This window comes from Hylobates moloch, unplaced genomic scaffold (genome assembly GCF_009828535.3).
Source record: "Hylobates moloch isolate HMO894 unplaced genomic scaffold, HMol_V3 SCAFFOLD_5, whole genome shotgun sequence".
Taxonomy (NCBI): Eukaryota; Metazoa; Chordata; class Mammalia; order Primates; family Hylobatidae; genus Hylobates; species Hylobates moloch.
In genome coordinates, this window is record NW_026652280.1 from 110,351,047 (window position 1) to 110,376,718 (window position 25,672).

General features: G+C 38.5%; 1 protein-coding gene across 2 annotated transcripts in view; it reads right to left on the reverse strand.

The window, feature by feature from the left end:
• Positions 1 to 18,907, reverse strand: part of MAN1A2 (mannosidase alpha class 1A member 2) — a 176,262-nt gene extending 157,355 nt beyond the window's left edge. The window contains exon 1 of one of the 2 annotated variants that reach the window (XM_058439415.1): positions 17,881 to 18,907. In XM_058439415.1, the coding sequence (XP_058295398.1) occupies positions 17,881 to 18,182 (302 nt within the window). In that variant the 5' untranslated portion in view covers positions 18,183 to 18,907. The remainder of the gene's footprint in view (positions 1 to 17,880) is intronic. The other variant, XM_032154871.2, reaches the window with a different exon arrangement.
• Between the last annotated feature and the right edge of the window lie 6,765 nt (positions 18,908 to 25,672).

Genomic DNA, 25,672 nt, shown 5'->3' on the forward strand with positions numbered 1-25,672 from the left:
CTCATTAATCAGCAGCACTGACAGTGGTTCTGTGTATCTGGCTTCACTTAATGCCTATTTACTAAACCTAGTTCTTCAGACTTTTATGTCAATTCTGAAGCAACCTAATATCCAACCTAAATACCTTTTCTGCATGTGTTACAGTCTAACATCCTTCCAATAAATACCTTTTCTGCATGTGTTACAGTTGCTGTCTACTGTCTGTATCCAGGATTCCTCTCCTGTAATTATTTGTAATACAAATGGAAAAGTATTCTGGGAATAAAATCTAAGCACATGCCTTTAACTCCCCACCCCACCCCCTCAATTCTTGCTAAGGCAAGTCAAACAATACAGAATAGAAAACTTTGATCCATCACAACATCCCTGAAAAATAGAGAAGGATCCTACCTACATGATTAACACTCCAAGTTACTCTGAATATGGTGTAGATGAGAATAGGGTGGAATGCAGGAAGGCAGTCAACCAGACCATAATTACTACTACACATTCAGATAGAAGGCACTGTCAGGAACCTAGGAAGAGACCTGGAACCTAGCAAGGAACTCACCTATATAGGTTCTTCTCTTGGCAAGTCTATCACATGTCTGAGTTGAGAACTGGTATATCCTCCAGCACAGGTTAAGAGAGCTTGTCTCTGTTACTACTGGAAAGACACCCTCCTGCTCATCTACCTGGGGCAAAACCTCAGACTGCACAACTCATAAAATTCTGCAAGGCTCTACTGAGAAAAGGCCCATTCCACCAGGCATCCATTTTGTCTGAGGTGAGCTGCTGGCTATTCAATTCCAATTCTACAAGGAAGAGGTCCCTCATAGGCTGTTCCACTGACTGCTTATCAAGACCTAATCAAAGTTCATACACTAAAATTCAGAAAGCCAGACAGCATCAGTAAGTAAACCAAAATTTTCAATTCCAAATCCACTCTTCTATATAATTCCAAATTCCGTCGTCTATGCTTCATGATGCTGGGGCTTAGACCCTGCAAATTACATCTTTCTTTTGTCAGCTGGTTCCCTACTAGGTTCCACCAATAGGAAGCACTAAAGCAAAACTTGAAAGCATAAGGATGGTATCTTCATAACCTCATTCTAAAATACTTATGGAAGTCAATTTAAGGACATATAAAAACTAGAAAATACAGATAAATGAAGACAAAAACACATACCAAAACTGATGGGATGCAGCAAAAGCAATCCTCGGAAGAAAATTAATAGTAGTAAATATCTACATTTAAAAGGTCTAAAATCAATAATCTTTACAACTTAAAGAACTAGAAAAAGAGGTGCAAACCAAGCCCATAACCTGCACAACAGACAAAAACATGAAAAATTAGAGTGGTGATAAAACAGAGAATAGAAAAACAATAGAGAGAATCTAAGGAAACCAAAAGTTGGTTCTTTGACAAGTTCAACAAAATTGACAAAACTCTGGTTAGATGACAAAGAAAAAAAACAGAGAAGATGCAAATAACTAAAATCACAAATAAAAGTGGAGACACTGCGGCTGACCTTACAGAAATAAATAAGCACATATACACCATGGAATACTATGCAGCCATAAATTGTAGGACATGGATGAAATGAAAACATCTTCTCAGTAAATATCCAAGGACAAAAACCAAACACCGATTTCTCATCATAGGTGGAATTGAACAATGGAAATTATGGACACAGAAGGGACATCACATTCGGTTTGTTGTGGGGTGGGGGGTGTGGGGGGGGGGGACAGATTAGAGTATACCTAATGTAAAGGAGAATGGGTGCGGAATCAACATGGACATGGATACATAAAAACCTGACATTGTGACATGTACCTAAAACCTAAATATAAAAAAAAAAAAAAAAAAAAAAGAAAATCAAAATTAAAAAAAAAAAAAAAAAAAAAAAAGATTTTTAAAAGAGAACCTTATGGCCCGGTTTGTTTGGTGTGTGCATCTGTAGTCCCAGCTACTCAAGAGACTGAGGCAGGAAGATAGCTTAAGGCCAGGAGTTCAAGGCTGCAGTGCACCATGATCACAGCTGTGAATAACCACTGCACTCCAGCCTGGGCAACACAGACCCCCAACGCTAAAAAAAAAAACAAAACCTTTTTTAAAGAATATGATAAACAATTGTTCACCAAAAAATTAGATAACCTACATGAAGTGGACAAATTCCTGAAAACAAACTACAAAAACTGACTCAAGAAGAGAATCTGAATAGATTTGTGACAGGTAAAGAGACTGAATCAAGAAGCAAAAACCACCCAAAAAAGAAAAGCCCAGAACCAGCTAGCTTCACTGGTGAATTCTGCCAAACCTTTAAAGAAGGATTAACAGCAATCCTTCTCAAGCTTTTCTAAAAACAACAGAAGAGGAAGGATTTCCTAATTCATTTTATGAGACCAGTAATTATCTTGATACCAAAGCTAGCCAAAGACATTCCAAGAAAACTACAGACTAATATCCCTTATAAATAGTGATGCAAAAATCCTCAAAATACTAGCAAACTGAATCCAACAGCATATTAAAAGAATTACAGGCATAGGCAGGTAGACTTTATCCCAGAAATGCAAGGATGGTTCAGCATAAGAAAATCAATCAATGAATGTAACCTATCACATTAATAGAGTGAAAGGACTTATGCTCAAACTAAAAATAGAAGAGAATTTCCTCAACATGATAAAGGGCATTTACGAAAAACTCACAGCTAACATCATACTCAATGGTGAAAGACTGAAAGCTTTGCCCCTAAGATAAGGAGTAAGACAAAGATGCCCACTTTCACCACTACTATTTGAAACTGTACTGGAAGTTCTAGCAAGAGCAGTTAAGCAAGAAAAAGAAATAAAAGACATCCAAATTGGAAAGGAAGAAGTAAAATTAATTCAACTCACAGATGACCATGATCCTATAGATAGTAAATCCCAATGAATTTATGAAATGACTACTAGAGCTAATAAGTGAATTTAGCAAATTGTAGCGTATAACATCAACACTAAAAATTAGTTGTGCTTCTATACACCAGAAATTTAAAAACCAAAAAAGAAAATTAAGAAAACAATTGCATTTGCGATACCATACAAAACAGCAAAATACCCAGGAATAAATTTAATGAAGAAGGTAAAACACCTGTATGCTGAAAACTATAAACATTGCTGAAAAATTAAAGAAGACCTCAAAAATGAGAAGATATCCTGTGGTCATGGTTGGAGGACTTACTATTATTAAGATGATAATAGTACCAAAACAATCTACAGATTCAATGTAATCTCTATCAAAATTCTAACAGTCATTTTTGCAGAAATTGAAAAGCCAATATTCAGATTCATAAGGAATGGTCAGTGGTCTCCAAATAGCCAAAGCAATTTTGCAAAAGAATAACAAACCTGGAACACTTCTCAATTTCAAAACTTACTACAAAGCTACATTAAGCAACACAGTGTATACTGGCATAAGGACACACACATAGATGAATGGAATAGAACTGAATGTCCAGAAACCCACCCATACATCTATAGCCAATTGATTTTCAGTAAGAGTGCCAATATTATCCAATAGGGGAAAATCTGTCTCTTCAACAAATGGTGCTGGGACAAACAGATATCCACTAACAAAATAATTAATTTGGACCTCTATCTCATTCCATACACAAAAATTAACTCAACATGAATCAACAACCTAAGTAAAAGTTAAAACCATAAACTCTTTTTAAAAAAAATCTTAAGGAAAAAACCGGGGTAAATCTTCATGACTCTGGATTTGGCAACTGATTCTTTGATACGACACCCAAAGCACAAGCAACAAAAGAAAACAGATAAATCGGACTTCACCAAAATTAAAAACGTTTGTGCAAAGGACATAACCACCAATTTAAAAGACGGACAAAGCCTGGATAGACATTCCTTCAAAAATGCAAATGGTCTGCAAGCACCTGAAAATGTGTTCAACATTATTAATCATTCCTATTCATCATTATTCATTCATTCATCATTAGACACCACTTCAAAGACACTAGGATGGATGTAATTTTTTAATGAATACATATTAGAGAGAATATAAGGAAATTAGAACCTCTATACTGCTGATGGAAACAGAAAACATTTCAGCTGCTACAGAAATGTCTGGTAGTTCCTCAAAAAGCTAAGCATAGAATTATCATATGATCCAGTAATTCCGTTCCTAGGTATATAACCAAGAGAACTGAAAACAGGTACTCAAAACGAATATAGGCACACAAATGTTCACAGCAACACTATTCACAATAGCCAAAGGTAGAAACAACCCAAATGCCCAACAGCAGATTAATGTATAAACAAATCACATATATACAAACAATGGCATATTATTCAGCCATAAAAAAGAAATGAAGTGCTAATACCTGTTACCTGTTACCTGTTACACTGTGGATCAACCTCAAAGTGAAAGAACCCAGATAAAAAAGGTCTTAGATTGCATGATACTATTTATGTGAAATATGGAGAGCATGTAAATCTATAGAAACAGCAGATTGATGGTTGTCAGAGGCTAGGGGGAAGCAGGGAGGAGGGAGTGGAGAGTAACCACTTAATGGGTATAGAGTTTCCTTTTGGAGTAATGAAAATGCTTTTGAACTAGAGGTGGTGGTTACACAACCATGTGAATGTTGTAAATGCTATTAAGTGCTCACTTTAAAATGATTAATTCTATGTTAAATGAACTTTACCTGAATAAAAAAATAAATGCTTATGAAAGAGCTTAGAATTAAGGGCAAAAAATTTTGAAGAGCAAGGTAGAAGAGCCCACACTATCTAATGTCAAGATGTATCTAAAGGCTATACTTAACAAAACAGCATGTTATTCCAACAGAAATATACAAAAGAACCAAGTGAAATCATAAACAAACCTATGAATATATGAAAAATTTATATTGCAGAAATGACATTACAAATCCATGAGAAAAAAACAGACTCTTCAGTAAGTCACACAGGGACAACTAGATACCCATATGGAAAAATATAAACTCAGTCCCCACCTCATCATACACAAAAATCAACAACTAGATTAAATCCCTAGGTGTGAAAAACAAAACTTTACAACTACCAGAACTGAAAATACAGGAAACTGTTACTTCAGAGTAGAGACCATAAATGAAAATATTAACAATTTTAAATATATTAAAATTTCAAACTTGTGTAAAACTAAAAACATCATAATCCAAATATAAAAATAAGGTATTCACAGGAGGAAACGTGTAATGCATATTAACACAGAATTCATCCAGAATGTACAAATAACTTCTACAAATAAATAAGAAAAAGGCAACAACCCAAAAGAAAACTGGCAAAAAACTGAACAAGTAACTCAAAGATTAAGAAACTCAAACAGCCAATAAATAGGTTGAAAGTACGTATTTCACCTCATTAGTAATCAGGGAAGTACAAACAAATTGACATCAGGCTGGAAAAGTTTTAAAGTCTAACAATATCATGGTTTGTTAAGATGCAGGTGGAAGTATAAACTGGTATAATAACCACTTCAGGGGCTGTAAACAAAAAAATTTAGAGTCAAGGATACACATACCCTACAACCCAGTAACTATAGTTCTAAGCTTTTACCTTGGAGAAAAACACATGTGCCCAAGGACATAGGTACAGAATGTTTTTGCAACAACAACAACAAAAAAAAAACCTAAAAACTAAAAATCTATCAACAGGGAAATACACAAATAACTTGAGGTTTAATCACTGAATAGGCGGATAATATAATTATATAATTGAACCAGAGCCCAAACATCAAATTGTAAAGATAACATGAAGGGGAAAACAACTTGCAGAATGATAAGTAATGTTTAAAAACATGAAAAACTGTATATAATTTATATCAACAAATACTCGTTATGGAAATATAAAACCATGTACTGACAATGACAATGTCCAACTCAGTATAGGAATTTACCTGAAGAAAGGTAATCCAGCTAAAATAAGAAAATGTTAAGATTTGACAAAGCTAACTAGTAGTTACACGTCACATTCAGTAATATTATTCATTAAGACTTTTCACGTACGCTTATAACTTTTTTATTTATTTATTTATTTATTTATTTATTTATTTATTTATTTTTTGAGACGGAGTCTCACTCTGTCGCCCAGGCTGGAGTGCAGTGGCGTGATATCGGCTCACTGCAAGCTCTGCCTCCCGGGTTCACACCATTCTCCTACCTCAGCCTCCCAAGTAGCTGGGACTACAGGTGCCCACCACCACACCCGGCTAATTTTTTTTTGTATTTTTAGTAGAGAAGCGGTTTCACTGTGTTAGCCAGGATGGTCTCGATCTCCTGACCTCATGATCCGCCCGCCTTGGCCTCCCAAAGTGCTGGGATTACAGGCGTGAGCCAATAACTTTTAAAATAAGAATGATACATTAAACTTAACCTACCAGATATGAAGGCATACTATTATAAAACTATGAAATTAAAATAGTGTGGTGCTTTAGGGAGTAACCAGAAAGATTCACAGCACCAGAAACAAAACGAACAAAAACAAAAACAAAAAAATCCTTTGTATATATTGGGATGGGATATATCATTTATTTAACTAATACCCTGCTGACAGACATCTAGGTCACTTACAATATGTCATGTTATAGCTTCAGGGGACATTCTTGAATACTTCTTTGTGCACTGATGTGAAAATTTCCCAAAGATAAATCCCTAGAAGAATTGCTGAATCAAAGAATATGCACTATAAATTAGTTGATATAAATAAATTGCTCTTTATGAAAATGCTATTAATTTACATTTACACCAACAGCACTGAAGAAGAGCCAGAGGCTCAATGTTCACCTTACCCAGAGTGTTACCAATCTTTTTATGTAGAGGGGAAAAAAAATCTAGGTCATGAAAACATACTTATTAATGACATCACAAATTAATAGAAAATAATTCTCATTTATTATATTTAACAGATACACACACCAAACACATACAAACTTTGTATCAGATGCCACCTGACTGCCAACTAATTGGAAAAAAGTCATGTATGCATGTATAACATTATAAACATACAGCTATAACCATATATAGCCATACGCAAATATGTTTATGTATATATGGCTAAATATAAACACAGTTGTTCCCTGATATCCATGAGGAATTGGTTCCAGGACCTCCCTTGGAAACGAAAATCCACAAATGCTTAAGTCTCTTATATAAAATAGTGTAGTATTTGCATATAACCCATGTACATCCTCTCCTGTACTTAAAATTAACTCTAGATTACTTATAATACCTAATATGTAAATGCAATGTAAATAGTGGTTATACTGTATTGTTTAGGAAATGACAAGAAAAAATAGTCTGTACATGTTCAGTACAGACACAATCATCTTTTTTAATTTTTTCTGAATATTTTCAACCTGCAGTTGGTTGAATCCACACATGTGGAACCTATGGATACAGAGGGCCAACTGTACATACAAATGTACCAGACCTCAACTTCACGCAATGTTAGGAATTCTTTTCAGATGCCAGAGCCTGATTCCTTACCAAAAAGCTTCAAAATATTTGTCTCTTATTTCCAGATGTCAGGTTCTAAATGAGGTCTGAGGAGAGTTGGTGGGTGAGTGGCAGGTAGCTGGAAAAACACTGGAGGAATCATAGACAGTTTCAACATGGCTTTACTCTCTGGGCGTGAGCAAGCCTTGGTGCGAGCCTTTTGTACCACATTAGCAGGGTAATTAGACCTTTCAAAGACCATAGTGGCTCCAAGCCAAGCACACACTCACACGGGTGATCACCTAATGCGCCTCACATGACATAGTTACATAATAAGCGGAGTTGAATGCCTGCACTCCAAACTCACTGAGTCATGCTGGACCGGATGTCTGCCTCGACCTATTCTTGACCACAGCATCCATCTTCTTTATACCAGATAACCCAGACCTTATATTAGAAATACATAAATTAGGGCCGGGCGCAGTGGGCTTACGCCTGTAATCCCAGCACTTTGGGAGGCCGAGGCGGGCGGATCACGAGGTCAGGAGATCGAGACCATCCTGGCTAACACGGTGAAACCCCTTCTCTACTAAAAATACAAAAAATTAGCCGGGCGTGGTGGCGGGCGCCTATAGTGCCAGCTACTCGGGCGGCTGAGGCAGGAGAATGGCGTGAACCCAGGAGGCAGAGCTTGAAGTGAGCCGAGATGGCACCACTACACTCCAGCCTGGGCGACAGAGCGAGAATCTGTCTCAAAAACAAAAACAAACAAAAAAAACCATAAATTAATGATCTTAAATACATCTTAAAAAAGAAAACAAAAATGGGGAAAGACAGAACAATAACTTATCTGAACTCTTAAAAAATGCCAATGACCTAAATGCCTGTACCAGAACCTCCCATAGGTGGAAAGTTATCTCTAAGACCCCTGGAATCTGGCTCCAAACATAATAATATGCTTTAAGAAAAATATTAAGATGTGAGTCTAAGATCTGAATTTTTCAATAGTCAAAATTAATCTTCTGTAACATTCACTAATAATCTCCAATACTTAGCAAAATGCTTGGTACCTAATAAACACTCAAAACACTTGCTGAATAAATGATTGTAACTAATATTTTTTAATGGTAATATCAACATCACTAAGGGGAGGCCAAGAGATCTACATAACAGGTTGATTATATAAATTTTTTTTTAAAAGTCAAAAGGAAAAACAACACCTATGTTCTTTGTAATCTCCAGATTACTTAATTTCCTCTTTTTTTAAAAAAACTATTTGTATAACTTGTCCCAATAGTTGTTCTTAAGATATGGAGAACAGGAGAGAACACTTTCAGTGGTATCTCTCAATATTAAGGTTAGGAAATTATAGTCCTTCCCATGAGAGGTGTTTCTAAAAAAATTAAAACTAATTTTTTTAAAAAAGGAAATTATAGCCTTAAATCAAAGAAAATTGTGCCACAGGAGCAGTAAGAGCCTTCAAAGGGTCTGAGGCCTCGGTCAAGGACTGTTTTCCACAGAATCTATCCTAAAGTCTTAGGTAACAGGTGAAAACGTGTAATTGATAACTGGGCTCAAGAAATGACACCTGAAAACAATTTTGTAAATATACCCACTACCTTCAGGCTGGCATATAAAATGCTCAATAAATACTTTAAAACTAACGAGAAACAAGAATGTATAAAAGTCATTTTGTTCATCTTCACATTTTAAATCGGTATAGATTTTATTATGTAAATAATATTACGTAAATAAATTTTAGTCATTTCCAAAGTGATTTTAAACTAATTTTTATATACGAAAAAAGACACTAATTCCTTTAGTAGAATACATTTTATCTTTGTAATATTTGAGACGTATGAACTAAATTACTGCACACTCTTCAGTTCCCTACTTCATAAAATTACTTGTATTTCATATGCATGAGCTAGAAAAAAATCTTTAAAGATTCAATCCATTCCTTCATTTCATAAATAAGAACATCAAGGCACAGAGAAGTTGAATAGCTTATCTAAATATACTTCAACAACCAAGGACAATGGTGAAACTAAAGCCCCTGTCTCTTAACACTGAGTCCAATGTTCTTTCTAATATATAATGATGCCTTCCTTCTGGACTACATTAAATTCAAAAACAGATCATTGGAAAGAATGCCCTTTGAAGGAGATTTTTTTCAATGACAAATCCTAATACCAAATCTGAAAATAAAACTCCAGTGCAGACTTCATTACAATCATGTTCTAACAGGAATAAAGTTCTAGCAAAAATTCAATAGCAGTGAAAATAAACTTTTCTGACAGAATTTGCACAACTAGGGAAAATAAAAGTAGCAATATGATTTTCCTATCCAAGAAATATGTGGAGTCAGCCCAAACCAGAAGTTAATTTTTTTTAAAGAGGCAGAGCCTCTGTCTCTCAGGCTGGAATGCAGGGACACAATCATAGCTAACTACACCCTCGAACTCCTGGGCTCAAGTGATCCTCCCACCTCAGCCTCCAACTACAGGCAGGCACCAACCACCATGCCCTGCTGTGTGCATGTGCGTGCATGGGTGAGTGTGTGCAGTGACAGGGTCTCACTATGTTGCCCAGGCTAGTCTCAAACTCCTGGCCTCAATCAATCCTCCCACCTCCACCTTCCATATAAGTTAAATATTCTATAATTTTCAAACAATAGTAAACAAAACATTTGCCCAGTTAGAAATAAATTAAATTGGCTGCTGTGCCTATGGAGTAGCCAATCCTTTGTTTCTTTCCTCCTCTAATAAACTTGCTTTCACTTAAAAAAAAAAAAAAAAAAATTAACATTTACCATGTACTACTGATTTCTAGAAGATACTTAGCTTCTGCATTACCAACTTTCCAATCTTAGGCATGAGCTCCATTTGAAAGTATCCATATCTATAAAAATAAGATTCGGTTGGGTGCAGTGGCTAACACCTGTAATCCGAACACTTTGGGAGGCCAAGGTAAAAGGATTACTTGAACACAGGAGTTTGAGACCAGCCTGGGCAACAAGTAAGACCCTATCTCTACAAAAATTAAAACTTAACCTAGCGTGGTTGTTCACACCTGTAGTCCCAACTCATGCCCATAGTTTCAGCTACTCAGAAGGCTGAGACAGGAGGATCACTTCAGCATAGGAGTTTGAGACTATAGTGAACTGTAATTGTGCCACTGCACTCCAGCCTGGACCACAGAATGAGACCCTGTCTCAAAAAATTATATATATATTAATACCTAACTTACAAATCTGACATAAAGATTAAAGAAAATATATGAAAACACGCGTCACATATTCTCTATTATTTTCTTCCTTTTTTCCTAAATAAGAAAAAAATCCACGTGGAGGCATGCAAAATATTTTAGATACATTTAAAGAAGTATGTTCTAAATAGGGCAAATACAAATTATTCCTAATCTTATTATTTTTTATAAAGGGACTTTATTAAAGACTGTATTCTCACTTTAAGACATCATTCCCCCTGCTTTTGCATCTTATCTCTCAATACTTCCTTGTATTTTGTTTATATCTTCTCTTGTAGAATTTGTTACCTTGCCATGGATAACATTCATTCAACAGGCATATAATTTTATTAAGGACCAAATGTACTTCAAACATTGGAGATACAAACATAAATATAGTAATTTGTTCTCAAGGAGTGCATCTTCTATTGAAACAGACACACATGTAAGCAAATGATTAAAAAACACTTTAAATATGCAATCATGAACAATACATGAGAAAGATTAAAAAAAGAAAAACTACCTAATGACAGGGGAGGTAAGGGAGTAAGTCCATACGTGATGTTATGGTTTGAATGTGTCTTCCTCAAAGTTCATGTGTTGGACACTTAATCCCCATGCAACAATGGCAACGGTGTTGAGGGGTAAGACCTTTAAGAGGTGATTAGGTCCTGGGGGCAGAGCCCTCATGAATTAATGCCATTGTCACAGGAGTGGGTTCCTGATATAAGGATGATTTCTGCCCACTTTCCTCTTGCTCTCTCTCACTCACTCTCTTGCCATTCCACCTTTCTCCATGGGATGACACAGCAAGAAGGTCTTCATCAGATACCAATGCCATGCTCTTGGACTTCTCAATCTCCTGAATCATGAGCCAAATAAATTTCTGTTGTTTATAAATTAACCAGGCTGTGGTATTCTAACAACAAAAAGTTGACTAAGACATGTGGATGTGGGCTACCCTCAGCCGTTAACAAGTAAAATATTAACAAGAACCTGAAGATCAGGAAACGCTATTAGAAATAACATTAAGTGAAAAAACTCAAAGTAATTGAAGCAAAGATTTACAATAAACAGTGATGATAGAAACCAAAATCTTAAACTACATATCATAGAGACTAATCTATATAAATCCATTATAATATTGGAAGAATATTCTGATTATGAATTTGATATTTTACCAAGAAAGCCCAAAAGAAATATTAACAAGAGAAAATAAATATTTCATAGCCCTGAAAATCTTCTTATAAAACCCAAGAAAAACTGTGTAAAAGTTATAGCTTTTAGAGCAAATAAACTAGTACTTGAACAATTTTGAATTCCCTGGAACATTTAACTATATCCAATAAATACTTTTCACTTATTACGGACGTTGTACATTATGTCACCTCCTGAAATGTCCAACCCTCACTGACCTACATGAAAATCAAGACTCACACTTTGGCATTCTACATTTTAACCATGCCATAATAATACTCCTCATTTCTGAGAAGAATGAAACATACTGAGATATTCAGTGATTTTATAATGCTGAACTAATAAAAGCAAAGTCACTGTTACTTTGTCAGAAATCAAAATTAGACTTTAAACAAGTGTATACATCTGATAAGCCGCCCCAGAACATACAGCCTCTTCTAAATTACTATATCTGTGAAAGGCACAGAAAATGATGAAAACTCAGACTATCAAAAACATAAGAGCCATCATGAAGCTACTGTCAGAATCTGAAAGAACTTACTAAAAAAACAACTAGATTTGCCAGAATGACACCTTACTTCATGAAACAAAAAATGTCTAAACTATTACCTTATCCCAATTGTACCCTATCTCAAGGACCCAATGGTCTGTCTCAATGACGAAATGGGACAGAGACCTCCATGCAGTTCAATCTCCCTTTCCACACAGTCCCTTCCTAATTCTTACCTTTTTATCTAGCTACATTTTGTCACAGAGCAACTCCTGGAGGATTTGTGCAAGTGAAGTTTGATGAGCAACTGCATTCTGTGTGGTGAGAGGCAAGACAAGAAGAATCTTAGTGACTGTCCACACTTCCAAATGTACCCTGAGTTTGGGAATTACATAAAAATCTATTCTAGCACCAAAAACAGTTGAGACTACTGAAGAGGCTACCATCATAACAGAGGAGACTAGACTGAGAGCTGTATAGATCAATTTGTTCTCTCCAACTACAAAGATGAAAAGGGTATTCATTCAGTATACAAGTGGACCAAAAAAAAAAAAAAAACAAATGCAGCAAAGGCATCTACATCAGTCTGTTGTTGACAAATGTCAAATATAAACAAACCTCACAATAATTCATGTCTGAGTAAAGGGAAGTGGGAAAAATAACCATGAGCAATTTATAAGGGAAATGGAACATCCAGCAGATTTTAATATTAGTGCATAAAACAATGTGACGTCGCCCAAACAGGAGCAGAAAGCCCTAAATAAAAAACAGGATAGAAAAAAAAAGGTCCAGAAGAGGGATGAGACGAAGAAAGATGACAAGAAAATTAAAATTGCAATACTGAGATTTGAAATCTCTACTCTTGTAATAAAACTGAATCAAGCAAAAAAAAACACAAATCATGACATGAAGAACTTGAGAAACTCACTAAAGCACACTACAGCCTGGACTAGCCACATTTTAGGTGCAATAGTCATATACAACTAGTGGCTATGGTACTGGCCAGCGCACAGGTTTGAGTGACTACGTCTAGCACAATGTCACACAGCTAGTTAGTAGAACTAAGATGCAGCCTTATTTATAACTCAATGCCTTTGAGGAAACTATCAAAGGTAAACATATACCTGACCCTCAAGTATTCAATTCAGACTAACAAAATTCTGACTGGAGGGTGAAGCTTATTAGCTATTCAAATAAACAGCTCATAAGCTGGGGTTTTTTTTTTTAACTCACAAAGCCCATCTATAAAATGCCATTATATAAAACAAATGTCGGTTTTAAAAAAAAAACAGGAAGTTTTTAATTATTGAGACCTATTATGTACACAAAGTATACTTATGTATATTACTTTATGTATATTAGCTTATAACAATATGTATATTATAACCACTTCTGGTTTTGGGTACTGCAAAATCATAGATACTATAAATAACCATAATCAATATCAAACTACACATTTGATATATCTTTATCATCTATAAAGTGTATCTACAGTATTTGAAAATTCTGAATTATTTATGAACTACTTAATAGAAGGGAACATATTGGTTTCCTCATGAAAATATACTAAATTCATGTAACACCACTATTATCTATAAATTAGAGCATTAATTAAATATAGTATATATTTCTTACTAATCCATGGCCATGTCACCCAGAAACCTAGAAGTTATTTTGGACTCACTTTTCTTTCTATTTTGGCCCCATATTTAACCAACCACCATTTTCTGTGAAACTTAATAGTTTAACACCTCTTCAATCAACCACTTTTCTCCACTAATTTATCTCATTCTCCACTATCACCACTGTGGTCTAAGCCAATATATCCTCTGTGACCCAGACCCTCTTAACTTGTTATCTTCCTGCTTCTTACCATCCAGTAAGTAATCACTGCAACCAAAGTGATTATTTAATTTTTTTAATTTAAAATGATCATGTCATTCTCTTGCTTTTATTATAATCCTTCAATAACTTCTCTTAGTATTTATGATAAAGACCAAAATACTTAACTACAAACTCTCTAGAATCCTGACTAGAATTTGCAAACTCAACAACAACCAGGTTAAATATTGATTCATTTGTATTTACTTATTTCGCACTCTGAGTGGCACATGCCCCTCCACCCCGCTAGAGGGAGCAGCTGCTACTGGGTCGTGGCTTGAATATTACCATCTGAAAATACATTGGATGTTGCCATAACCTCTAATTTTTCAAGAGAAATCAGAAATCCAGACGTTTACATGAAATCTCCTGATCTGTGAATGCTGACAACTAATTCAAACTTTTTTAACAATAAGGAGGCCAAAAAACTTGTAAGCAGGCCAAACCTGACCTCTCATCTAGTCTCATCACCTAGACCCACACACTCTACAACAGCCATACTTAACATTTCTCAGATCCTTAGTGATGCTGAGCTTTTTTCCCTCAGGGTTCCCACACATGTTGTGTCTTCTGCTTTGACCCTCAACCTCCCCTCAACCTCCAATTCCACTTCACTAAGCAATCTCCTACTCATTCTACGTTTCTGAGGCACACTTCCTCAATGAAGTCTTCTTTATTCCCACTGCCCCTCTACCCCCAACTCTATAGATTAGGTCACTCATTGCTCTGATAGCACTGAGTACAACTTCATAACATTCATCACACCTCAAAAACAAAATTATTTATTTAATGCCCATCATCTCTCCCTAGATGGAAAGTTTCATAAAAGCAAGGCCTGCCACAGTAGGCATACATTTGTTGCCAACCAGTTTGGTTATAAAATGTTCCTTTAGACAATAAGATCCTAGCATACTTTTAAATATTAACCAAACTGTACCCAACTTTTCAGAAAATATACAGTATTTAAAGGAAAATAGATTCCGAATAAAAATATTCCATTACAATTATAATCACTGATGATAATAATAGCTAACATTTATTGATCATTTACTAAATGCCAGGAACTATGTTGAGTGCTTTGCATGTACTATCTCTTTCAATAAAACAATCTGTAGATACATGCCACTGTGATACAAAGGAAACAACATAGAGTTTTAAAATTTCTCAGTATCATAAATCTAATCAGTGGCAAGCTAGGGTATGAATCTATACAGTCTGACTCCAGAACTTAAACACCAAATTATTATACTAATCTATTAATAAAGAAATACTAACTAAACAGGTATCTCTTAAGTACTGCAAATAAATGGTGGCCATGACTTATTTTCCATTACTTATCAGTTAAAGTAACATTCCTCAGCCCTCTATCCTGTACCCTTACACACACACACAAAATGAAGATAAACTGTCAATTTGTTTTTTCTAAATTAGGTAAGTTCTGACCCATACCCAAAATACGTATGATCTTAGTACCAACTGTAAAAATGCTATTTTTCTGAATTATTTTTAAATAAGTTAATGTTTATACATTTGATGTTTTCTGTTTCCACATTTTAAATATACACTTAATTTAAAAAGTATTTCCTTGGTCAAAGTAAAAGAAAGTTGGTTACTACAGACTCTTTTCTGATACACTAAACAACAGCAAATAATATGCTAAAGCAAATGTCAACTGATATGACCAAAGAAATATAAAGAGATAATACAAGGATCCTTTGCTACCTGAACTCTCACTATTTGAATTCTCGTTTTCCTAAACTCAGGAACCGAACAGATTCCAAAAACTGCATTGGAATCTATCCACTCACATGTATCACTTGCTATCCAGACTCTTAACTAGCCAAAACTCAGGGCATGGCTCACAAACCACCCCTTGCTATCAGAACAATAACCAATCTCTCATTCCAAACTCAGGAACCCAATAGTTTTAGATAGCTAAATACATATGCATATATATGCAAGGGCTTTATAAATTTAAGAATTCTTGTTTAAACTATACAGACTGTTAAAAGTGTGAATAAAAGGCACATATCTGTATTTTCATTCAAATTTCATATTTTAACTCCACTTACTGAGAATTTTTGTGTAAATGTTTTTAAACTAAAATGTGGTCATATTATTTTAAACTTTTAGACCATGCAAAATGTGTTTTTTTAAACTGCTTAGTACATGACAGATACTATTAATAATAGAGCTAAGTAATGTTAATGTGTGGCTACTGTGAAACAGCTCTAAAAACAGCCTTAACACATTTTTTCAATATATTTCTTAGGTTATACAAATACCATGGGAAATAAGATTTTCAAGGAAAACTACTTTCACTGTTAATTTTTCAGTAACATATTTCACAGATCATATTAGTGTTTTCTTAAAGTCACAACAAGCAAAGTGCAAAATTAAAGAAATCCAGGAGTACAGTAGTTGAAAATGGCAAAAATTCCAAATTAACTTAGTTACAAAAGAATGGCATGAAACAATATTAGAAGTAACTACTCCATAAAATTCATCCAAAAGTCAAAGAACCATCACACAAGTAATGAATTAACTAGGTTGAGAAAAAAAGAAAAACCAGTTCTCATAAAGCAGTGCATTTTCCCAAATATTTAATGTAGGCTTACACGTGAACTTAAGCTTTTCCGTTGCTTGACAAAAAGTTAAAACTATCATCAGATGGGAAATGAATTCAAGCATATGATTTTTTTTTTCCCACATACTCAAGAATTATTTTAAGAAACAAGGAAAAGATGGCAGGTTTAAGAAAAGTCAACTACTTTCCTAAACTCTTCTTTTGAGTACAAATATAAAAATTATAAAAATTGTAACTAGAGCTCCCATTTTATCCTAGTTTGGCTATGCTCTCCCCAGAGCTCACTTTAGATTTAGTGATCTGAAAGGATGTGAACCCCTTAATCAACCAAATTCTAATAGTTGCTTGCCACAGTCCATCTATCACATTAAAAGAGAGAGCAAAATTAAGTTTCGCAAAAATAAATCTTGTCTACAAGCCTCACAAAGTGCAATAACTTAGGATTCAATACCTTTTAACTTAACTGATTTCATATAGAGCACCAACACACATCTCCAAAAAAAGAACAAAAATCAGGATATTTTCACGTTAAGAAATGACAGGTATATTCTGCCCACGTTTGTCATCCTAAAAAGCTAAGATTCACTACTAAGCTTCAACTACAAGCCAGAAAATGAGAGTCCTCCGGGAGAGCAAACCCAAAAGAGCTGTCAAGGTTCGATGCTTTGATTTCACATGGTGGCACAATGACTGACTGCAACACGTTATTAATAAATGCAGGCACAGCTTATGTCACCATTTCTTTAGGTTAAGTTTTCATACCTCCCTTCCCAGATGTCCACATTAGACACAATTCTGAACGCAAATGTTTTTCTTATATAAAACCGAACAGAAGAACGACTTAGGTAGGACTCTATGAGTCCCTCCAATCTATGGTTTTATTCAGCCAGTCTTGAAGTAACAATACAATACTTACGACTCGAAAAATTACATTTTACTGCAAGAAAAAAAAAAGACAGATTCGATCAAATCACCGTACCTTGCTCTGCCAAATGTTAGTACCAGAACTTCTGAAATAAACAAACCTGTGTCTATGTTCATCGGGTCCATGGATCAGGAAGACTCCAGGGTTTTTAGCCCCTTTACCGGCATCTACATGTGGAATTAACACATCTTCTAAACCCAAATCAAAGCGTTTGTGTTTTGAAGAGTCTGGAAGGAAAAAGAATGCCCCAAAACACAGGGTGATGAAGGCACTAAGAATAAGGAGAAGAATAAACTTCTCAGAAAGTCTCAAGGTAGCCCTGTGATGTGGGAAGGAGGGCGGCCCCAGGTTCAGAGGTGGTATCCTACGTCCAGAGAGGGGCAGCAGGGCTGGGGTAGTCATCGTTTACGCTCTTAGAGAGAATACTTTAGAAAGTTCTCATCTTATGTCCAATGTACAATACATTGAACTGTCTTCAAAATCTTGGCCGAAATGGGAAAACTCAATTTCGCTCCTCTTAAAGGATTGTTGTGCTTTTTAAGAGGGCACGTCATTCACGCCCGTCCATTCCCACTCAGAAACGTGTGTGACCTCCCCCAGACGATCACAAGTTTAGGTCCTGCGATATCCTCTTTAACATCTGTACTTCACTGGGTTATTACAAGCCTCCTCTTCATTCCTAGTGGTAGATCAGGCAAGCCACACTGCAGAAAAGCTGCAAGGTGGGTTCTTCCATTCCTGCACCTCGGTGAGATGCTCAAACGTAGTCTTCCGCCCCGAAAGGGAGCCTGGCGACATCCGAGGAGTTGTAGAGGGTTCACTTGATCTCCTTCGACGCTTCTATTCCAGAATCTCTTAACCTTGGCGGTGGAAAAAATAAGGGTCTCCCACGGACGTCTGCAAACAGGGAGGAAGCTCTCCCACCTCGCTGGGAAGCCGAAGCAGCGGCGCTGGCCGAAGTAGCAGGAAGGAGTCCTCGGCCGCCCGCGCTTCCCGGCGCTGCCTGGCAAGAGCCCGGCGCCCGGCTGAGTTCCGCGGATGCCCACTCGACGGCTGGCGCTAAGGGCAATCGCGTCCGAAATACCTGAGCCCGGCCAGCCGCCGCCGCTGTTGCTACCGCACGGGTCTGTCAGGGAGCGGAACTTCCTCCTCCGGCGGCCACTGAGAAGCCCCGGCGTGTACTGGGGGAGGGGAGGCGCGGCGGCCGCCCCCGCCGAGCTCCTCCTCCTCCTCCTCCTCCTCCTCCTCCTCTCCGCGGCCGGTTCAGTGAACCCCGGCGCCTGCTCCCCGAGCTAGGCCGCCCGCTGCAGTGGCCGAGCCCCCGCGCCTAAGAAGCCGAGCCGCGGCCCACGCTCCGAGAGCCCGGGGCAGGCGCCAGCTCATTCCTTGCTCAGCCCTGGAGCGGCGGGAGGCCCTGGGCGCGCGGGATCAGCCGCGCCTCGGGCGGGCAGAGGTAGGCCGCGTCCCCTTCCTGCCCAGCCGCGGGGGCCTCCTCTGCGCCGCCTCCGGTGGCTCGCAGCTGCTCGCTCTGGCGGCGGCTGCCGGAGAGGCAGCGCGCCCACGCCGCGCGGGGCTGCGACACGGTCCCCGTACCCTGCCTCCCCAGACCTGGTGAGCGTAGCAGCTGCTGGGCCGACACCCGTTGGGCTCACGCCGGAGAGGAACCGGAGGGCGGGGGCGATGGGACCCGGGCCGGCCTACCGGCCCCGACTCGCGAGTGGGCGTCCCCGGGCCGCGGAGTGTGAGGTGCGCGCGCACGCTCCCGGCTCCGCTGCCGCCGCCCCTCCCCCACCCCCTGGCCTCCCGGGCTCCGGCCTCGCGCCGTTGCCGGCTCCAGCAGCCCGAAAGCATACTGCTGCCGCCGCCGTCTGAGCGCGAAAGAAGAGAAGATCGCCGATCTGCGCTGCCCCGAGAACTTCACCGGTGCCCAGGGCCCTGCCACCGCCAGTTCGTGGGGTTGACCCAGCGTTTGGGCGAGAGGGAGCGAGGGGTTGGGTCGCGAAGGTTTCGCTGAAATGTAGGGTCACCGGAGTTATCGGCTTCTGATGGCTTAGGTTAACGTTTAGTGTGATTCTGTGGAAGTCTTGTCTTCAGCGATAGACCGTCAGGCCCGAGGATTCAGCAACAGGGTCTCAAACTTCCATGCAGCAGCCCATGCTCACGTTGTTGGGCCGCCGAGGCTCGATTAATAGAGGGAGCACCAACATGTGCCATGTTACGTTTTTAAAATAAAGTGGTGACCCTGCTCCTTCAGCTGGGCTTCCTTTCAGAGGAATCTAGGTACCCCCGATATGACAAGCGCCTCTTCATGGTTCAGTTTCTGGGGCACGTTCTATCATCTTCACACACCTCACCACCCCCCTTCCCATAAAAGAGAAAATAGGGATGAATAAGGAGGTGCTGAAACCCAAAAAGGCGACAATATTGTTTACGTTCAGGCTTAAAAACAATCTGAATCAATTCTATTCTCCATAGTATTGAGGAGAGCCATGTTGTGATTAAGTGCAAAAGATTTCCTTGCAAGATACATAGATTTTGCATCCGATTTACTTGCAGGTTGTTTTTGCTCTAATATTGTCATTCCCTGTGCACATCCTTTATTGATGACTGAGAATTAGAGAGGAGGCCCTTAAATGTCAGGAGAGTAAGTCAGCCTTAGCTTAAAAATCAAGCAAAAATGTCTCATGTTCATTGGCACACTTGTAACTACATTCCAGTCTCCCAGTCTGCATTATTTCTAGAAGCTCTGCATATCTAACTGCCTACCACATGACAAAAGAACTCATTGTCATTGATCCTGCTTCACCAAATAAAAAGTAAAAATGTTGAGGGTCACCTCTCACCAGTTCACCCAGGGAGACTGGTAAGCAAGGAGTGCCTGGTCCCTAGTGAGATTTATGTTGGACAGTTGTGAAGAGTAGATGTAAGAAACTTTTAGCCTTCCCAATGTGTCTTTATAAAATGTGCCAAATTTAAGAATAAGTCTCTAATGTTGAGACTCTGTAAGCCAAAGTGAGGGGGGGGTGTGGGGAAGAACGCACTGTTTTCCTACTGTTGAGATCATTATTTTCCATGAAAAGTTCAGGGGAAATAAATACTGAACTCTGAATGAAATAGCAAGTTATATAAGTCTTGAAAAGTAAATATTACCTAGGTTAACACCAAACTTAACCACAAGAGATTTCAATCATGAAACCCGACATAACCTAGTTGACAAGTGTAGCTTAAGCAAGTAAGACCTCATTGCTGATGGAGAAGACCCCTTTTTCTTTGCTTGTCTGTTTTGCAGAATTCATTTTTCCTTCATGAGAGTAAAGACAATTTAGAGGTTATTGCAGATGTCCAAATGCAGCCAGCAATTTAAAGTCATTGATGATACCATCAGTTATCACACTCCTACACCAACAACCAAAATATTGTATATACAGTATTACATATATCTACTCTTCTAAAGGCAAGTCTGAGTTTTTAAAAAATCATGTTGTTTAAAAAAAAGTTGCGAATGTATCCATTAATTATAATTATATGCCCTTAAAAACAGAAAAAGACAGAATACTTGAAAAAGATTGCAACTATTCTGTTAAGATACCGGTATTACATATGATTTTCTCCATTGTATTCTGTTGTATTATATTTACAATTAAATAAAAATTCTAAAGGAACTGGTGCCTGAAAAAGTTAAGGTCAGATTTCAAATAGGTGGACTCAGTAATATCAAGATGAACACACAGACCGGCCCATCTGAAGGCAGTCAGCAGAAACAGTATGCAGCCTGTTCTATGTAGGTGTGTATGTGTGTGTACACGTACAACAGGGAAGGATTTCATTCCAGAGAGTCTAAAAAGAATATTTCATTTTCAAAGGGTAGTTAACCTTTGATCAGAGATTCCAAAGTGATGATTTCCCTTTTACAAATCCATATAAATTAACATTTTAGAAATTAGAATTAATAAATTACTAACAAAATTTACTCCTGCAGATTTAGAGGACCACTCCTAAGATCCACTCATGTTTTGCAATGTGGAAGTTACTTGTATTTGTTCAACCATATGTTGACTTTTCTATTATTGAAACCATTTTCACACCTATTATACACACAAACACACACATGCACACACACACACACACCTAGCTCTGTTTTAAGTGAAACTGAAGTGCTACAGGAAAAAAATATAAAGCTGGTATGCAAAAAGAGGCTTTTGATTTACTTATGTAACCTGTTCCAACTGGTGCCCAAATTGTACGAGGAAGATAATGGAGGAGAAATTACTGGACGTGACCACTGAATGTGTAGGGAAATAACAGGCTTCAGCCTTGCTCCTTCTGCTCTTGCTTTCCTGTATGAGGCATTTTCCTCAGAGGTCAGGGATAAGCTGAAGTTCAGTGCTATGAAGCCCTCAAGTTAGATCCGTGAAAGTCAGCAAAGCCAAAAAAGCTTGGCTGCCTCTCTGAGCCAAAGTACTTGAGGCTCATTTGCTTATAAAAGACTCATTTGTTGGAGGACTACTATTTGACAAATCCTGTACTAGGTGCTAGAGATTTGGAGAAATAAGTCAGAGTCCTTATGCTCAGTGAGCTTGCAGTCTGGTGTGGAGGAATAGATGAACACTCACGATTACAAGACAGTGGGAAGAATGCTGTTGGAGCAAAGTGTCATGGGCTTTATGGGAACACTGAAGGGGCCACCAGAGTGAGAGGAGGTGGATTGGGGAAGTTCCCCAATCCAGTGTCACCTGAGGTGAGCCTTGAACCATAAGAGAAGGGTTATGCTCCAGCCTAGGGAGCAGAGCATGCTCAGGCACCCATAGCTGGTTTTTCCTGCCATTTACGCACAACACTTCCTGCTCTACTCTTCCAGTAAATAGCTTGCCTGGCCCTAATCTCACAACACTCTTGAGCTGGGAAAGTGAAAATGGTGGGGCAGTGCTATTACATTGCAAGTAAAATGGGTTTAGAATGACTAATGGGTATTGCCAACATGTTTCTGTAATCAAGACATAGATGGTATTCGTGCTTTCGCAGTCAGTACCCTCTTGTTTCAGGCAATGTTTTACCTCTTTAAATCCATTAATAAAATGAAGCCCTTTAAATGTATATGAGGTACTGAGCTAGGAGTCAGAAGACATGGATTTCAAACCTAGCTCTACTCCTTACTGCGTTTCCTTATTTATAAAACATAATAGTCCTTACCTATTTTATAGGACTGTTTAAGGATCAAATGAGCTATTGTTTCTAAAATGCTCTAAAGACTTGTTTGTTCTATTCAAAAAATAGGTTGCTGATGGTTGTAGTGTTTGTGTGACTTGGAAACATGAAATTCCAGTTTCTCTAGCATCCCTTTAGAAAACTATCTTTTCCCCAGTCTTAGTCCATGGGTCTAGATTGGGATGACCTTTCAACCACCCGCCATAGCACTTGCTCCCGCCATTAACTAGATCCAGGAATGTTACCCAGATTTGACTAACCTGTGTTCCACATTTCCCTGACCATAATGATTGGTTTGGAGAAGGGCAAGTGACTCAAATCAAGCTAATCCAAACCCTCCTTAGGTCATTTCCTGATGTCATTAGCAAAAGTGGTATCTCTTTCCCTTACAATTCCCAGCCCTGAGTGTGCTGTAACCTTAGAGCTGCCAGCGGCCTTCTTGCCACCATGTGAGGAAGTTTGCTACTAATGAAGCAAACAGACAAGAAAAGAGCTGAAACACTGAGAGAGAAAGTATCCACATGGTATCGCTTGTGCTCTTGGCAAGGGTGGATCTGGGTCTTGTGGGGCCAGAAGCATACATAATTTGAGGAGTCCTCTTTAAGAAAAATAATACAAAATTACAAATACAAAATGAATTATTAAAGTGGATTTTAGGGCAGGTGTGGTGGCTCACGCCTGTAATCCCAACACTTTGGGAGGCCGAGGCAGGTGGATCATGAGGTCAGGTGATTGAGACCATCCTGGCCAACCTGGTGAAAACCCGTCTCTACTAAAAATACAAAAATCAGCTGGGTGTGGTGGCGAGCGCCTGTAATCCCAGCTACTCAGGAGGCTGAGGCAGAAGAATCACTTGAACCCAGGAGGCGAAGATTGCAGTGAGCCAAGATCGCACCACTGCACTCCAGCCTGGTGACAGAGTGAGACTCCATTTCAGGAAAAAAAAAAAAAAAAGGATTTTGCTAAACTGAATTCCATTACAAGTGAGTATGTCTTAATGCTGAGACCACACCACCACCACACGACCCACGCGACCAATGGAGCAGTGTGACGGATAGGAAATCAGAGTAGAAAAGAAACCACAATCTTAACCAATTGTGATTGAAATATTTTATTTTTACAAGATTTAGAAAAACGTGATTATGTATACACACTGCTAGGACCTCTCCCAGAGCCAAAGACAGGACCGAGCAATTAGTAACCCAGAAATTTAAACTTCATTGGGCTCATTGTAAATCTACTTCTCTGAATCCAGGTCTATCTAAGGCTATTTCATCTTTGGAATTTCTCAGTTATATAAGCCTAGAAATTTCTTTTTCAGTCAGAATTAGTTTCCGTGGCTTACATTCAAGAGTCTTGACTAATACACAGTGTGTCTTTACATGGAGGTACTGTGGCTGGTAGTAGTATGTGAAGCTTCAGTAGTTTTACAAGTATAAGTGATCAGGGACTAGAAGGAATCCACTCTTTCACGTAGGCAACAAGCTTGGGCAGGGACAAAAGCAGAATGAAACCAGCAGAGAAGATGTCTCTGTGGTCGGCCAGGGGAAGAAAACCTAAAATTGGGCGGGCTGGACAGATGTGACTGCAGAGGTATATCAAACCTAGCAACCCCTACAGAAACCTTCAAAGCTGGATCCTCATATCCACCTTTATGAAAAGGAATTTGACTCCAAAAGAGGTTAGGAATTCTTTATAAATCCTTATATTAAAATTGTTTTAAATCCACTCGGCAGCTAGTTTGAAAATATGTTTCATTGACTTATATATTCATTCATTATTATTGAGCACTCACTCTGTTGGTGTTATGCTGTGTTCTAGGCATCCAGGGATGAATAAAACATGAGAGGCAGCTGTATATGATGAAAAGAACATGGGCTCTGGAGTTGGAGAAACCTGGGCCTAATCTTGCCTCTGACACTTACTTGCATTATATTGGAAACAAAGGAAATTTTACTTGTTCTTAATTTATTCATCCATAAAATCAGGATAAAAATACACACCTCATAGGGTTGTTATGAGGATTAAACTCAATAATGTATGTGATAGTGCTTCCCCCCATAGTTGGGATTCAATAAGTATTAACTATTGTTTTTATTATAGGCATTAGAAAAAGTAAGAGTTGGCAGATAAAGAGAGGAAGGAAGAGCCTTTGAAAATACTTAGAGGGGCCAGGTGTGGTGGCTCACACCTGTAATCCCGGCTTTGGAAGCCTGGGCAACATGGTGAGACTGTCTCTCTACAAAAAAATTTAAAAATTAGCCAGGCACGGTGTTGTGCGCCTGTAGTCCTAGCTGCTCAGGAAGCTGAGGTGGAGGATAGCTCGAGCCCAGGAGTTCAAGGTGTAATAGAGCAAGTCCTTGTCTCAAAAGAAAAAGAAAAGAGAGGGAAGAGAAAGGAAGGGTAGGGGAGGAGGGAAGGGAAGGAAAGGAGGGAAAGGAAGAGAAGGAAGGAAGGGAAGGGAAGAAGGAAGGGGGGACAAGGAATAGAGGAAGGAGAAAGGGCATGGCATGTATTAAGGGAACCTCCTCTCCCACGGCTTGAGCCCAGGAGTTCAAGGCTGCAGTGAGCTATGATCGTACCACTGGACTCCAAACTGGCAAGAGCTTGTCTCAAAGGAAAGAGACAAAAGGGCCAGGCACGGTGGCTTACACCTGTAATTCCAGCACTTTGAGAGGCCGAGGTGG